Consider the following 15,749-nt stretch of genomic DNA (forward strand, 5'->3'; position numbering starts at 1 on the left):
ATAACGAAAATAATGGTTAAATTGACAACAAATTATGATTTATTCAACAAAAAGTTTATTCAAAATATATTGATAATATTTTTATCAATTTTACAGGGAAAATTTTCAATGTAATATCAAATCTAAAGAGGTTATGTGAGTAGAACACAACTCCATTGACAGCTATTTAAAAAAATTTCAATAGAAAATTTTTTGTAGACCTTTTTTATATATTAACTTTTTGTAATAAGCAAAAAGTCAGCAAATTTATGTCACCCTTTCTTTCATTTGAGTAGGTATACTGTTTAGCAACCTATTAATAGCTATTTGAATTTGGTTAATTATATTTAACTAAAAATAATGTTATATTAATGGTTAAAATAATATTACAGTTTAAAGTGTAAATTTATACAACAAAAATTGAAACAATTTAAATTTTTCAGTGTAAATTTTTAGACACAAAATAAAATCATTCATTTTAAAATGTTTATCTCATAGTTATAAAAATTATTTGTAGTTCTTATATTTCATTTCGCTCAGAATTCCGTGTAAAAATGTTTTATCAAATATTGTCCATTAAATCGTTTTACTTTTTATTTTGTACTCAGATGACTTTTTATCTTCGATGCGTAGATGAAAAGTTATTGTATTAATCATAATGTGGTATTTGTTTGTTTTTCCTTAAAAATACTTTGCTCCTACAGAACTAATTTTGTTCGACGATACATTATTAATCACAAATCGTATAGCAATTAGCGTGATAATATGTAAAAATTTCTGCATTCTTCATAAAAAGGGAAAATTATAATTGTGATAACATAGTACTGTTATTAATATTTTAAATTTTTACTTAGAAATATTTTTTTTTTAAATAGATGGATCTTTACGAAAGTTTTATTGACAATAATTTAGACATTTACCTTTCTGACAATATACTTTGGTTAGAAATCAAATATTAACCAAAAAATGTTCTGTCGCAGATTCCATAGAACCTGCATCTTTTAAGATTATGTCAAATTAAAACTTATATAATTATGCAATTGTTTTTGAAATAAAAAAAAATGTAGAAATCTTAATTTCTAGGTTTTATGGCTAATTAGTCTAAAAATCATACAATTTTCTACAAAAATAACTTCTGTAAAAGTAGTGGTTTACATTGCAATGGAACATCTATATCATCTAAAACTAAATTAAATAAAAGCTTTTTAATGTACTGAAAAACCTGGTATAAGTCTACTTATACTTGAAAAAATAAAAAGCTCGTTTTATTGAAAAACGTTCTGAAAATTATTAAATCAATTAGTAATATTTTAATATTACTTTTAATTACCAAATTACTTTTAAGATAAATCTAAAAAAAATTGAAGTCAAAATGTATTAAAAATTTAAGTTTTTATTATTTATTTATAAACATTACCATAAAAATATTTTATGCTAGTAATAACTGTGAAATTTTAATCTACACTGGAGCATATTATGATGGATTTTTACTATACTGGTCTGTATTTTTTTCTTTCAATGCTTTGTGTATAGAATGCATAATTTTATAATTAAATACATTTTTATATCATTAAATAATATTTATTTAATTTGTTCTAGTAAATAATATTACTTTTCAAAAAAACCAAACTTATCCCAATAGCAAGAATCTGAATATGTCATAAAAAAATTTTCTAAAATGTTATGCTCTTGTTGATTTATTTTAGGGCTTCAAATGGAGCAAAAAATTTATAAATATATAAATTTAATTTTAATGTTTAAAATTTAAATATCGATAAATATATTTATCATTTTTAAATTTTAGCTTCGATGCGAAGCTGAGAAGGTATTGGTTTTACTAAGATGTGTTTTTTTTTTGTGTCTGTTACCACTTTTTCTCAACTCTCATCGAACCGATTTCTTTCAATGATATGTCAAAAGATCACAAATCGTATGTAGTCGAAGACAGTACCCTCAAAAATTGAAAAAAATTTCCCTGTTCCCCGTAAATAGGGGAAACCTCCAAAAAAATTACAAATTTAAAAATCGCTAATTTTCGAAATTTTTTCAATTTTTTTTACTTAAAATAGCCATAACTTTTTTAAAAATAACCAAATCAATATAATTTTATTTTATTAAGATGCATGATATCATTATCTTTCATTTGGTATATATTTTTTTTATATCTGACATTTTACCTGCCCACAGGGGGGGATTTAAAATGACAACTTTTTCACAAAAAATTAATTTTTTCAACTTGAATTTTGAAAGTGTTCCGGAAAGTCTGACACTTTTATATATATCTTAAATTAAAGCTAATGTAATATACTTTATTATGAAAAAAAAAAATTTGACCTCTGGACTTGTCTTCATGGTGAAAATTGACACCGAATGCTATTTTTGTGTGAAAATTCTCGATTTTATAATTTACATTTTTAACTTTATAATGCTCTAACTTATTGAAAAGCGTATGGTTCAACACAATTTTTTTATGAGAAATAATATTTTTTAATAATTCCTTTTTCATTCGACATACATACTTTATCTTAATCAGGATATTAATAATCATGTAGCTTTTGGAATAATCCACCAATTTTTTAAAATTAAACACTATCTAAAGATTTGCATCGAAACGTTTTTTTTAATAGTTATTTTAATCACTGTCAGATATCATTATATTTGATCCAACTATGCCACATCACCACTGTGCCGCGACCCCCTGTGCTGGGTTTTTTTAGGTTGCTATAAAAAAAATGATCCTCTCATATTTTTAGTTTTAATACAACTGGATATAGCTTCGGGACAAATTAATGGATAAAACCCCTACAAACACTTTTAGCTTAAATTTTTTGAAAAATGATGAACAAAAAAACAAGTTATCACTTTTATTGAAATGAAATTATGGGCCTCGCTTTATTACCAAAAGGTAATAATGCTAGGCCAAAAGAATTGGTCAAAAATCGTATTGTTCATTCAATTTTTGGATAAGATTAAATTTAACAAAAGGTGTTCAAGCCCATAATACAAAATGCATGCCAAGTTTTATATTTATACTACAGACTAATAAAAACAAAACAATAAAAAAAATTGTTCATTTCATAACTATTAAACCAAATAATTTGAACTAATTAAACAGTTAACATTATAAATGATAAAATTAATTTCACATATTCATCAGTCTTATAAAAGAAAATTAGTCAATTTAGTTTAACATTTGGATTATTAACTAAAAAACATTTTTAATATAAAATTTTACAATATTACAAATTTTCTTAAATAACCAGAAAAACATATTAATCAAATAAAAATTTAGAATTTATAATTTTTAGTCAACCTTATTAAGATTGACTAAATTAAACTAAATATTAGTAATTAGTAAACAATTAACACTAAACATTTTATTTGGGAAACTTCAAGAATTGACAAAATGCAGACAATATTTTGGTAGTGTTCAAATATTTTTTGTTATTTTTATGTTTATCTGATTCTAAAACAAATTAGTAACACTAATATAGAAGAAGTCCTAATAGGATACCCTATCTATATAGTGTTTGGTGTGCTAAACAATGGTAAAAATACAACTGTGGAAACACTTTAGCAAAGATACTGAATTACTATAATTTAGTATTAAGTGCTCACAATGCACCTACAAGTTAATGGCCACCTCCTTAACATCTAAAACTGAAAATAGAAAAGTTATATTTTACTTTATCATTTATTTATAATAATTATTTTTTTATTCAATAACTTTTTCTTGAATTAATAATATACAAAGACTATTTGAATTCCTGAAATTCTGGAAAAATCTGGGTAGTTAGATCATTTCCAAATGTTGAGATAGTAAAAAAATTTCTTATATATTTTTAAACAATTTATTGTGAATTAAAGAAAATTTAATAAAAAAATGCATTAACTTTAATGATAATAATAATAACAAGTTATTCAAAAAGTCTCGGCACTAACGCTAAAATAGCAACTTTAATAACTTATCTTTATGATCTTTAGTTAGTACCAACCTTCCAAAGAAATGTCAAGATTACATGACATTTCAACAACACATTGCTGAGTTACAGTCATTAATGTGAAGCTACTTTTGTTATTTTGTAAACAATGAATAAAAATTAATTTTGTGCTTTGCTTAGACACTACTATCTAATGGGGAAAAACACTGTGAAAACCCAGGAATAGTTGAAAAGTTTTATAAGGACTCTGCCCCATCAAAAACAACTTTAAAAAACCCAGCACAGTGAGGATGTGGCATAGTTGATCAAGTATAATAATATCTGACAGTGATTAAAATCACTATCATAAAAAACACTTTGATGCAAATCTGTAAATAGTGTTTAATTTAAAAAAATTGATGGATTATTCCAAAAGCTACATGTCTATTTCCTTATTTATATCCTGTTTACAAGTTTTATGATATATATATGTGTAATATATGAATAAATATATATATATATATATATATATATATTAAGGGAAATGGTGTTATTTTAAAAAATAAATATTACTTCTTATAAAAAAATTGTATTAATCCAAACATTATTCAAATAGTTATAGCATAATAAAGTTAAAAATGTAAAGTATAAAATTTCGAAAATGAACGATTAAATTTGTAATTTTCCCAATTTACAGAGAATGATGGAAATTTTTTTAATTTTTGAGTTTAATATCTTCGATTAGATACAATTTGTGATCTTTTGATGTATTATTGAAAGAAATCGGTTCGGTGAGAGCTGAGAAAAAGTGGTAACACAAAAAAAAAAAACACATAGTAAAACTAATACCTTCTCAGTTTTGCATCAAAGCTAAAACAACAAAAAAAAATCCACAAAATCCTGTTGGTAATTTGTAAAGTGAAAGTGCGTGAGATATTGTAAAGATTTTAACTGATCATGTACATATTTTATATGAACTTTTGGGTATAAGAAAGATATGCTCGAAATGGGTGCCACATTTGCTAACTGTGAACAACAACGTGTCGATGATTCACAGAGCTATTTGTAGCTATTTAACAAGAATAAGAAAGAATTTTTGCGTCAATATGTGACAATGGATAAATTGTGAATCCATCACTACACTCCCGAATTAAAATAACAGGCATCCGACTGGACTGGACCCGGTGAAAGTGTTCTGAAGTGGCCAAAAACGCAACAATTAGCGGGCAAAGTTATGACCTTGGTATTTTGGGATATACATGGAATTATATTCATTGATTATATCTAACATGGTAAAACAATCAATAGTGATTACTACATTGTGTTATAGTAGCATGTAAAGGCCAAATCGCGAAAAAAGTAGCACATGGCAAAGAAAATTATCTATTTCACTAAGACTATGCACCATGTCACAAATCATTAAAAACCATGGCAAAAATGATTTGGGCTTTGAATTGCTGCCGTAGATCTGGCCCTCAGCTACTACTATTTCTTCACGACTCTGAAGCGAATGCTCCAGGGAAACAGATTCAGCTTGAATAAAGAAGTCAAAGCCAAAAAAGAGGTGTATTTTAAGGGCACAGATAAATTGTTCTATTTGAAAAGCATAGAAATGAATGTATCACTTTAGAAGGAAACTATGTTGATGTATAAAGTCAAATTTTGCGAAAAAAATGTGTTTTTATTTGTTAGTACAGAGACGTTTTAAACAACCTGTTATGTTTTATGTTTAACTTATAAATTATATGATCATTCTTTTATCAGTTACTGGAATTATGGTTTTTGTATTTGCTATTACTTATTTAAAAGCTTATATTCCCCAGTAAAACCCAATTCTCTAGTTAATTATACTAATTTTTCTTCACATTGATCAACCTTAAAAAAAAATGTCAAATCAAACAGTCCTAGACTATCTTAATACAGTTTTTTTTATTAATATCAAATATAAAATTAACAACACAATTAAAAACATTCCATATAAAAAAATAACACCCAATATATTAATTTTTTTAATTGATCTATTAATTTAAATTAATTACCATGAACAACTTTTTAATGAGGACAACGAAATTTTTTTCCAGCATACTTAGCATCACAACCCAATTCCTCTTCAATACGTAAAATTTGATTATACTTAGCTAGACGTTCAGAGCGGCATGGTGCACCTGTTTTTATCTAAAAAACAAAGTTTACTGAATTCTACTTTATTAAAATTTTAAACATTAAAATTATTTACTTGTCCCGTACTTAGACCAACAGCTAGATCAGCAATAAAAGTATCTTCAGTCTCTCCAGATCGATGAGATACCATTGTTCCCCAACCATTTTTTTTAGCCAATAAATATGCATCAATAGATTCTGTTACGGTTCCAATTTGGTTTACTTTTAATAACAAGCAGTTACAAGCTTTTTTTTCAACAGCCTCAGCAATCCGTTTTGGGTTTGTTACTGTTAAATCATCACCTACAATCTATTATAATATTTAAATAACATTTGGGTAGATTTGAAAATATTACAATACTTGAATGTCAGTTGTTTTTGTAAGTGATGCCCAAGCATCCCAGTGATCTTGATCAAATGGATCCTCTATTGAAACAATAGGAAATTTATTAATGAATTCCTTGTATAATGCAGTTAATTTTTCCGTAGAAATAATCTGACTTTTATCTTTAGATTTTGATTTGTTTTTGAAATCCAAATCATATTTACCATCACTATAAATATTTTATGAGTTATATACAGAAAATTGCAATGTAAAAAGTTATTTTTAGTTTAATTACACATAAAATTCAGAAGCAGCAACATCTATACCAATATCAACTCTTCCCTGATACCCAGCCTTGTCAATTGCAATCTCAATCAAATGCAGACCTTCTATATTTTCTAAAATATTAGGTGCAAAACCACCTTCATCACCAACAGCAGTTGCATCTAAACCAAATTTTGTTTTGATAACACTTTTTAGATTGTGGTATACTTCTACTCCTATTTTCATAGCTTCAGTAAAAGAACAAGCACCTATAAATAACATAAAATTGAATTATTTAATTTTCTATAGTTAAAATACACTCAATTACTTCTTAAAATAATTTAAGCTAATATATATGAAAAATTTTTTAAATAATTTAAACTAATTTAAAATTATTAACTTAATAAAAAACTATAAATGTAAAAATAGAAAGATAATTTGATTATTAAATCAACAATAAAAATCTTTATAATTTTTTTATTTTAATTGAAAAGGTAAATCATAGCAATATCATCACTAAATTATCATAGATAGAAAAAATTTTGTTAGTATAAAATGTATAACAGAGAAAAATGTGCTAATTATAAAGCATAGACATGATAACTTTACAGCAATATAACATTTTTACCAGTTGGTAAAATCATAAACTCTTGCATGGCCAACTTATTACCAGCATGAGACCCTCCATTTATAACATTGAAGGCCGGAACAGGTAAAATTATATTTTTATTTCCAGCCAAATCAGCTATATGTCTAAATATAATAATTAGAATAATTAAAATTATTAATTAAAAAATAAATTTTAAAATATACTTATAAAGAGGAATTGATTTTCTGGAAGCACCTGCCTTAGCTATAGCTAATGAGACACCTAAAATTGCATTAGCTCCAAGTTTTGATTTGTTAGGAGTTCCATCTAACTGGATCATAAAATTATCAATGGCCTTTTGCTCAGTGACTTGAATACCCTAAATTAAAAATAAAAAGTTAATTTTAATCAATGCAAAATTAATTAGAAATTCTGAGCTGCAATTATTAATTTATTGATCCAATTTAAGCTATTAAAATTAATTAACTTAAAAAATAATAAACAAATTTTAATCACAGATTTTATAAGAGCTGGTCCAATGAGACAATTTATATTATTAACGGCGGTTTTTACACCTTTTCCAAGATAATTGCACTTTTGATTATCACGAAGTTCCAATGCTTCATAAGTACCAGTACTTGCACCAGATGGTACAGCTGCACGAAATGTTATTCCATCAGAAGTAGTTAAATCGACCTAAATTAAAGAATAGTAATTATTTAAAAAACTATATTTTTGTATACATTTAATAAAACTTTTTAATTCATTCCTTATACATACTAAGTGTGTTAACTTCATTTTTAGCTTTGATGCGAAGCTGAGAACCTTCTCAGTTTCGCATCGAATTAATGTTGCTATTATGTGTTTTTTTTTTTTTTAAATATGCACATGATCTGTTGAAATCTTTACAATATCTCACGCACTTTCACTTTACGAATTTCCAACAGGATTTTTTTATATTGTTTTAGCTTTGATGCAAAACTAAGAAGGTATTAGTTTTATTATGCTGTGTGTTTGTTTGTTACCACTTTTTCTCAGCTCTCACCAAACCATGAGAGCGAACCATTATTTCTTTCAATAATACATCAAAAGATCACAAATTGTATCTAGACGAAGATATTAAACTCAAAAATTAAAAAAATTTCCATCGTTCCCTGTAAATTGGGAAAATCTCCAAAAAAATAATTTTGCTTTTAGAATAATCAACCAATTTCTTAAAACTAAAGACAGATTTGCATCAAAGTTCTTTTTATGATAGTGATTTTAATCACTGTCAGATAACGTCTATACTGGACCCAACTATACCACGTCCTCACTGTGCCGCAACCTCAATGTGTTGGTTGTTTTAAATGGAAACATACATATTTAGCTAGCTTATAAAACAAAACAAAATTTTTTTTTAAAAAAATGACTGGTCAAGAACAACTTATGACCTACTATTTTGATAGTTAAAATAAATAGTTTACCATTTAAAAAAGTAAACTGGAGGTAAGATGTGAGTATGACAATATTCGCCATTAGAAGTTTCTCAGTCATACTCTTTTCTTGCTTATGTATAAAAATGTTAATAACTTTCAAAGTACTAATCCAAAAGTTATTGACCAGTCAATTTCTTTTTAAAACCCAAATGAAACATTTATTTTGTACTAAGTAACAATTATTTTAAGTAATATAACAGAACTCACTTCAACTGTAGGATTACCCCTTGAGTCAAATATTGAACGTGCAACAAGTTTTGAAATAGGTCTGCTTTCTTTACAAGGATGTTTATAAACTGTACTGGTTTGAAAACCCCTGAAGATATTTTACACATTTCCATTACAAAGTGAACTTAGATATACATTTTTTACTCCATCACTATTATATATTTAATACAAATAAACAGAAAAAAAATATTTTTTTTTGAAAAATTTTTAAAAAAAACCTATGGAGACATAAATTAAACTAGTTTTAAGGTAAAGAAATTCAGTTTTTTTTTATATTATTTGTTTTTAAAATATACATATATGATCAATTTATAATAAAGAGGGTATAAATGTCACATAGCGTGTTTACAACTTAGTTTTATTTATTAAAATTTTTTAATAAAAAAAAAATGAGTAGTATACTAATAATACATTCATTTTTTATAAAATTCACAGGTAATGTAATGTTGTGGAACAAATTGTAAGTAAACATAATACAAACCTAAAATATAAAGATGGTAAACCATGATATCGCTTCAAATTCATTACATTTTTATAGAAAGGTGGCATCATTTCACAAGAAATGTTAAATTCTAAGTGTAAAATATACTTGTTAAATAATTTAATTTATCTTCAAAAGATGTTTTTCATTATATATTATTATTTAATTTCATATTACAATCTAAAGTACAAGCTAAAGTAACCGAATTTTTTATTTTATCACTTATACTTACTCTCTTCAGTTGAGAGAATAAATTCTCAAGATGAAATGTGAGTTATTTGATATTAGTTATTAAATTTACTGATAATAATTTGTTATTTCTAACATATGACTTTAACAAGTAACTAGTTAGGCCAGATAAAAAATTTAATATTGTTATTTCAGAACTGAAATTAATTAAAACTGTATGCTATGTACTATCAGGGTTATTAAAAAACACATAAAAAAACCATTTAAAATGTCCAATATAATCATTGTAAATTTTAAAATGTTTGGTGTTTTAAACACGTTTATAACGTAACAGCCCTGATTCGTATACTCCGCTTCCGATCCATACCCTATCATTAATCTATCAATTAAAATGCTTGTAACTCAACGAGTGTTTTAAAATTACTATGGATCCACCAAATTTTTTTTATGAGAAAAGAAATAAAAAAAGTCAATTATAAAATTTGAAAAAAAAATGTATTTTTTTTTATTAGTAAAAAATAATAAACAAATATGCTTTAAATCAAAGAAAGCTTTAGTTATTAAAAATAAATATCCAACAAATTGATAATTGTATTAAAAGTTATAAGCGTTATCATTTATATTTGTGACATTCATAAAAATATTTACAATCATTTTAAAAAATCGATTTTAATTTTAGTGTTTTTGTAGACTAATCATTAAAAAAAATTCAAATAATCAAATCAGTGTAATCAAAGATTTTAAAAATGCGTTTTACCAGGCAGGTTTCTTTAAAATTATCTAATTCATCCATACATGTACATATATTGAATTGTTGAATTGATATAAAATTGGTTTAATTTATCAAAAATTTATGTTATTTGAGTACAAAGATTTAATCAAAACTTTCGCTAATAATTAACATATATTCTTCAATCATAAACTTTGAACCCCAATTAATCTGTTAACCGTTTTACTGAGAATATCATTTTTTTAAGGATGTGCAATTAAATGTTTTTTTTTAACTCATTAAAGTTAATTAAATAGTAGTTAAGTTAATAGTAATTTAGATATGTTTCAAAGTTAATCCGTTATTCTTCGTAAAATCATAAGGATAATGTATTTTTTTTTGTAGTGGAGGATATGTTATTTTTCACTTACTAACTTTTTTTTATTCAATATTTTTGGAGATGAAGCCCTATATTTACACATTTGATTTGACAATTAAATGATATAGCGACTTCCTTGCTTATCAAAAACTTATATTCATTATAGCACAGTTTAATTGAAATGAAATTTTATTTAATCTGTGATCAGTATCATTATAACTATCATTGGCGCTTTAAGGCAATTATACATTTGATATATAATATATTTAAAAAAAAAAACATCTTATGCAAAAAAAATATATCCATATTTTTTTAGCACTCCTCAAATATGTCACGCCCTAGGAGACTTTCACGACCTGTCTGTGATGGTACTATACCTGTAATTCATTGAACGACTGTTGTTGAAAATAATGTAGACAGATTTCTATAAATAGATTTTGTTTACGTGATTACGTGCCTGAGAATTGTCGGAGACTCGCGAGTATCGAAGAAGTTGTTCATCAATAATCTTGACATTAAGCATTATGAAACCATAAAATGGATGTTACATAATATGTATATCATTAAACAAATTAAATGTTGAAGACACATAAATTTCTAACTAATATTTATAAATTTAATTTTGTAATAGTATATAGAATTTTATTTAAAAAAAGAATATTTAATGATAAACTCCAATAAATAATATAATTAGTCGTTAAATGAACAAATGATAAACTAATTAAACTTAAAACCTAAACATCTCCGTTAAGCTAAAAAGTTTAACTTCACTTATTTTAATTTATTAAACAATGCAAGGTATATATTTTTCTTCATTAAATTAGTAAAGCTGTTGCAATATCTCTATGTTACTAAACTTAACGATACCGTAAAATTGTTGTAAATCTACTGTTATAAACTTTATTTAAATTTAATATTTCGATGTCTATTAGAGTTATTTCACTAGTGTTCATTCAGAAGTTAAGAGTTTTGCATCTTTTAAAATTCTTTATAGTTTATATCACATTCAAAAAGTTATTAAATATTTACTCTCTGGAAAATTGTTGACAATAATGTAAAAATATTTATAATTAACTAACACAAACATTTAAATTAATTATTTTATGTTGAAAACGTCTGTAACAATCTATGAAACGTTTTAAAAATCATTTTGGAGATAGTTTACATTTTAGAATTATGTTAAAATGTCTACTAAGTAATTTACCCGTGAATTGAAAATTTAAAAAATTATTCATTTATTTCGTAATTTTAACTATTATTAATTGAAAAGTTTTTATATGAAAATATTTTAAATAAAACAAAGAAGAGTAATAGTAAATAGTTTTAATTAAATATACTCCAAAAACAAAAGACAGTTATATTATGTAACTATAATTATATTTAGTTTTTATAGCAAAAATTAAAATCAATTAATAACTTCGTGACTCACTCTGTATAAAATCAGATATGTAATATATACATCAGAAACAGTATTTTTATTTTAACTATACATATTTTATATATTTAATTAAAAATACTGATTCATTTAAAATTTCTATTTTAGCTACAAAAGAAATTAAATTTTTTTAATTATATTTCCTATTTCCTATTTATTATTTATTTTATTTCTTCGTTAATTTAAAATTGTTTTATTAAAAGGTAAATTTATATTTTATTTTTATGTATTTATTCTGTTTTATTATAAGATAGTAAAATAAATATATTAATATATTAACATATGATACATGGAAAAAACAAGGTATATATTTTTTTTTTGTAAACTGAGAAAATCGAATTTTAATTTTAAAATGCCGTGTTATTATATGTAGATGATGTGGGAGATCGTTAAAGTGGAAATTTAAGATAAGGGTGGTCTACTTCAAGTAGTTGGGATAAAAGTGAGGAGAAGAAAAGGTGGTGTCTGCAGAACAAAAACTAGTTGCTAATAAACAATATTTGTTAACACTATGAATACAGTTTTTTTATAAGTATGTTGATTTCTGGATTTATAAAAAAAAATTGTTTTATTATAAAGTATGATAAGTGGTTCTTCATTAGCTTTGTATATTCATGCATTTCAATTTTGTTTCTAAGGAATAAGCATTTTCTTTAAGTTAAAGAAAATGCAAAATATATTTTAAAAAATTCAAAATATTAAATTTGTAATTAAGAAAATGATTAGTCAATAACAAATTTATAACAATTTACAAATTTAAAATGAAGATGAGGTGAGGTTTGGATTATGTTATTGTTATGTTTACTCTGCTGCGCTATTCCTCAACTAAATATTTTAAAATTTTAATAATTATTGAAGTTCTAGTTCAAAAACTATTATCAACCCGCCATTTTTTTAATAAGATCGTATTTTATTTTGTAAAAAAAATTTCATTGTAACAATATTGACATTTAAAGTTTTTAATTGTGATATAACTGATTATTTCTCTACCATAATTAATACTAAAGTAACAAGAGCTAACAAAGTTGAAGCCCAGTTAAGAAATATAAATTTGTAATAACCATTCTGTTTGACCTACACGCATCAACAAACTCCGTGGGTAAAATTTTGTCATCGATTGTTTGTTTCATTATAATAAAAAATTCTATCCCTGTATTATACAAACATTTGTTGTTGTTGTAAAGTTGAATTAAATAATACTATTCTTCGCTTTAGTATTCGGTAATCATTTTTGATTTTTGTGAATTTTCTTAAGTAGGCGTTTATTAGTCAGCATTTATTTCCTGTTTTTTTTTAATTACAAATAATTTATACCATAATTTATTATTATGAGTAACCAAAACACCAACTTTTATCAGATAAAATACGATAAAATCAAAGCGTTGCGATGGCCTTCCCTTCGTAAGGATTATCGTCTCTCAAGATCAGTTTATTATTGGTTTGCTCGTGATGATAACTCCGCAAAAGCGTCGTTCAATTTTGAAGTATTAAGGTCTTTATCACACAATAATGAAATTATTAAAAACTTGAGTGGATCCCAAATAAATAAATTGAATAAGTGTAATAGTTCTAATGTTTCTAATCCTAATCAAGAGCCAGCTGAAGATTCATTTCGTCATTCAACGATACTGCACTTATTTCGTCAGCGGACTTCCACATTGTATGACTTGAATCCTCAAGACGTTATTCCAGGGGTTTTTCAAGACGAAAAGGGTAATAAATTTTTAATGGCTTTCAATGAGCAGACAACAAACATGAAAGTCGTTCAAGATCGATTCGATTGTTTTATAAAAAAAGGACAACGACTGGGGTTGTCTCATGACGTGCTGCTTAGAGCACTATGTTCAACGGAAATGTTTGTAGTGCTTGCATCTCAAATTTGGGAAACACTTGGTCTAAAAGATGAACAATATCTATTAAAATTGGTAGAAATAGCAGCAATGTGTACTGCCTTTATAGATATGGCGGGCTTGCTCCACGATCCCGTTTTTTTAATCATGAGCGGCTACATTCCAGATAAGCAACAGAGGGATGAATTTGAAAATATGCGTGAAGAGTCAAAAGAGTTTTCATATGCAAACCAAAATTTATATTTTGATATGTATTTTAATGAACAACACAGGCCGGAATACTTCCCTTCAGCAGGACATACAGAAGATATCCAGCAAACTTTGGCTTTATATTTTAATAACTCGTCTGTTTTTTCCTTAACCTATGCCGATCAGGCGTGGCGATATTTATTGTTATTACCCACTCGACATTTTTGGTCTGAAGAAGATAAAATAATGCAACACGCTATCATCCACAACAGGTTACTTTTGGACGCGTACACGCTTTTCACAGTTCGTTTACCGGAATGGGTTATGTTTGATCATGGTGTTGTACCTAACGAGCTTGGAAATATCTATATTGTATTTGATGGAATTACCCCTTGTCACAGAACATCTTTTATGGTAACTCACGCGGCGTCTATGGCTAATAAGTATCTATCTGATGTTTCTGAAGGAAAATATGAAGAATTCTATGATCTTAGCTATTTAATGAAATTAATTAATAATTTTCATATACCAGGATATTTTAAGGAAGATGAATGACACGACAAAAAAAAGTCAATATTTTGGTTATCTATAGTTTTTGTTTATTTTTATTAAAAAACTATAATACCTATTGATTGGACTATATTTTTTATGAATTAAATAATAAAGAATAACAATTTAAATATAAATATAATACGACATAATTCACCCAAAATAAAATAATAAACAAACATTCTTTGAATTCGTATACATAGGAATCATGATCAATAATTGATTTTATACTGATGATTATTATCAACGTAAAAATATACCAAATAATAGTTAAATACCTAATATATCTATTAAAAAAAAATTGTATTGATTCATACATTTTTTAAAAAGTTATAGAAGTATAAAGTTAAATATATAAAATACAAGATCGAAAATTTTAACACAAAAATAGCATACGGTAACCATTTTCACCATGAAGACAAAATGAAGTTAGACATTATTTTTCCATAATAAAATATATTACATAAGCTTTAATTTAAGATACATATATAAGTGTCAGTATTTCCAGTACTATTTAAAAAGTTAGGTTGAAAAAATTAATTTTTTTGTGAAAATGTTGTCATTTTCAATGCCCCCTATGGGCTTGGGTTTAGCTGGATATGTAAGTGTTCTAACCAAAAAATGTGCAGGTGTTAAAGTCTGCATGATCATTTGTTATATGGGTAATCGTATGCGAGTTTAATATCGCTTTTATAACATTTAAAAGCGTTGTTTTTTTAAATAGCGGCCTCTCGAAATTGTCTTTGGCGCAGAGCAGTGATGTTGAAAAATACAACTGAATTTTTTATTAATAATCTTTGATGTGTTTCTCAGCATTAAAAAATTTTAATTCCTCCTAGAAAATAATGCTTGTGTCACTATAGAGGTCACAATGGCTTTTAACTTTAGTGTCTGTTACACACAGAAGTCCCGAGAACATTAAAAGCTTTTAAGCTTTAATTTAAGTTTGGAACAAATAAAGATATCAAGTTTTCTGGAACATTCTTAAAAATTAAGAATATAAGTGGCTGATATACACAGATTTC

At 25.5% G+C, this 15,749-nt stretch overlaps 1 protein-coding gene across 7 annotated transcripts; it reads right to left on the minus strand.

The window, feature by feature from the left end:
- Positions 1 to 2,987: 2,987 nt before the first annotated feature.
- On the minus strand, positions 2,988 to 10,144 carry LOC126900070 (enolase-like). 7 transcript variants are annotated; one of them, XR_007702791.1, is made up of 11 exons: positions 9,657 to 10,143; positions 9,425 to 9,515; positions 8,923 to 9,031; positions 7,754 to 7,933; positions 7,462 to 7,616; positions 7,277 to 7,401; positions 6,680 to 6,917; positions 6,421 to 6,613; positions 6,147 to 6,369; positions 5,939 to 6,074; positions 2,988 to 3,445 (listed from the first exon to the last, which is right to left on the minus strand). XR_007702791.1 is itself a non-coding variant. In XM_050675509.1 (11 exons), the coding sequence occupies exons 2-10, from the start codon at positions 9,493 to 9,495 to the stop codon at positions 5,952 to 5,954; spliced, it is 1,428 nt and encodes a 475-aa protein (XP_050531466.1). In that variant the 5' UTR covers positions 9,496 to 9,515; positions 9,657 to 10,141; the 3' UTR covers positions 2,988 to 3,445; positions 5,939 to 5,951. The 7 variants fall into 7 exon arrangements, 5 of the variants coding, with proteins under 5 accessions (XP_050531466.1, XP_050531463.1, XP_050531464.1 ...); XR_007702790.1 differs by having other exon boundaries at positions 2,988 to 3,639; XM_050675509.1 differs by having other exon boundaries at positions 6,136 to 6,369; positions 9,657 to 10,141.
- Positions 10,145 to 15,749: the final 5,605 nt, after the last annotated feature.

The sequence above is a fragment of the Daktulosphaira vitifoliae genome, unplaced genomic scaffold (genome assembly GCF_025091365.1).
Source record: "Daktulosphaira vitifoliae isolate Bord-2020 unplaced genomic scaffold, ASM2509136v1 Scaffold_2, whole genome shotgun sequence".
NCBI lineage: Eukaryota > Metazoa > Arthropoda > Insecta > Hemiptera > Phylloxeridae > Daktulosphaira > Daktulosphaira vitifoliae.

Coding starts and splice junctions, on each gene's coding strand:
- LOC126900070 (XM_050675509.1), bottom strand. CDS start 9,495: ATGATGCCACCTTTCTATAAAAATGTAATGAATTTGAAGCGATATCAT. Junction 7,934..8,922: donor GGGGTAATCCTACAGTTGAA/GTGAGTTCTGTT, acceptor TCTTTAATTTAG/GTCGATTTAACTACTTCTGA. Junction 6,614..6,679: donor GCTGCTTCTGAATTTTATGT/GTAATTAAACTA, acceptor AAATATTTATAG/TGATGGTAAATATGATTTGG.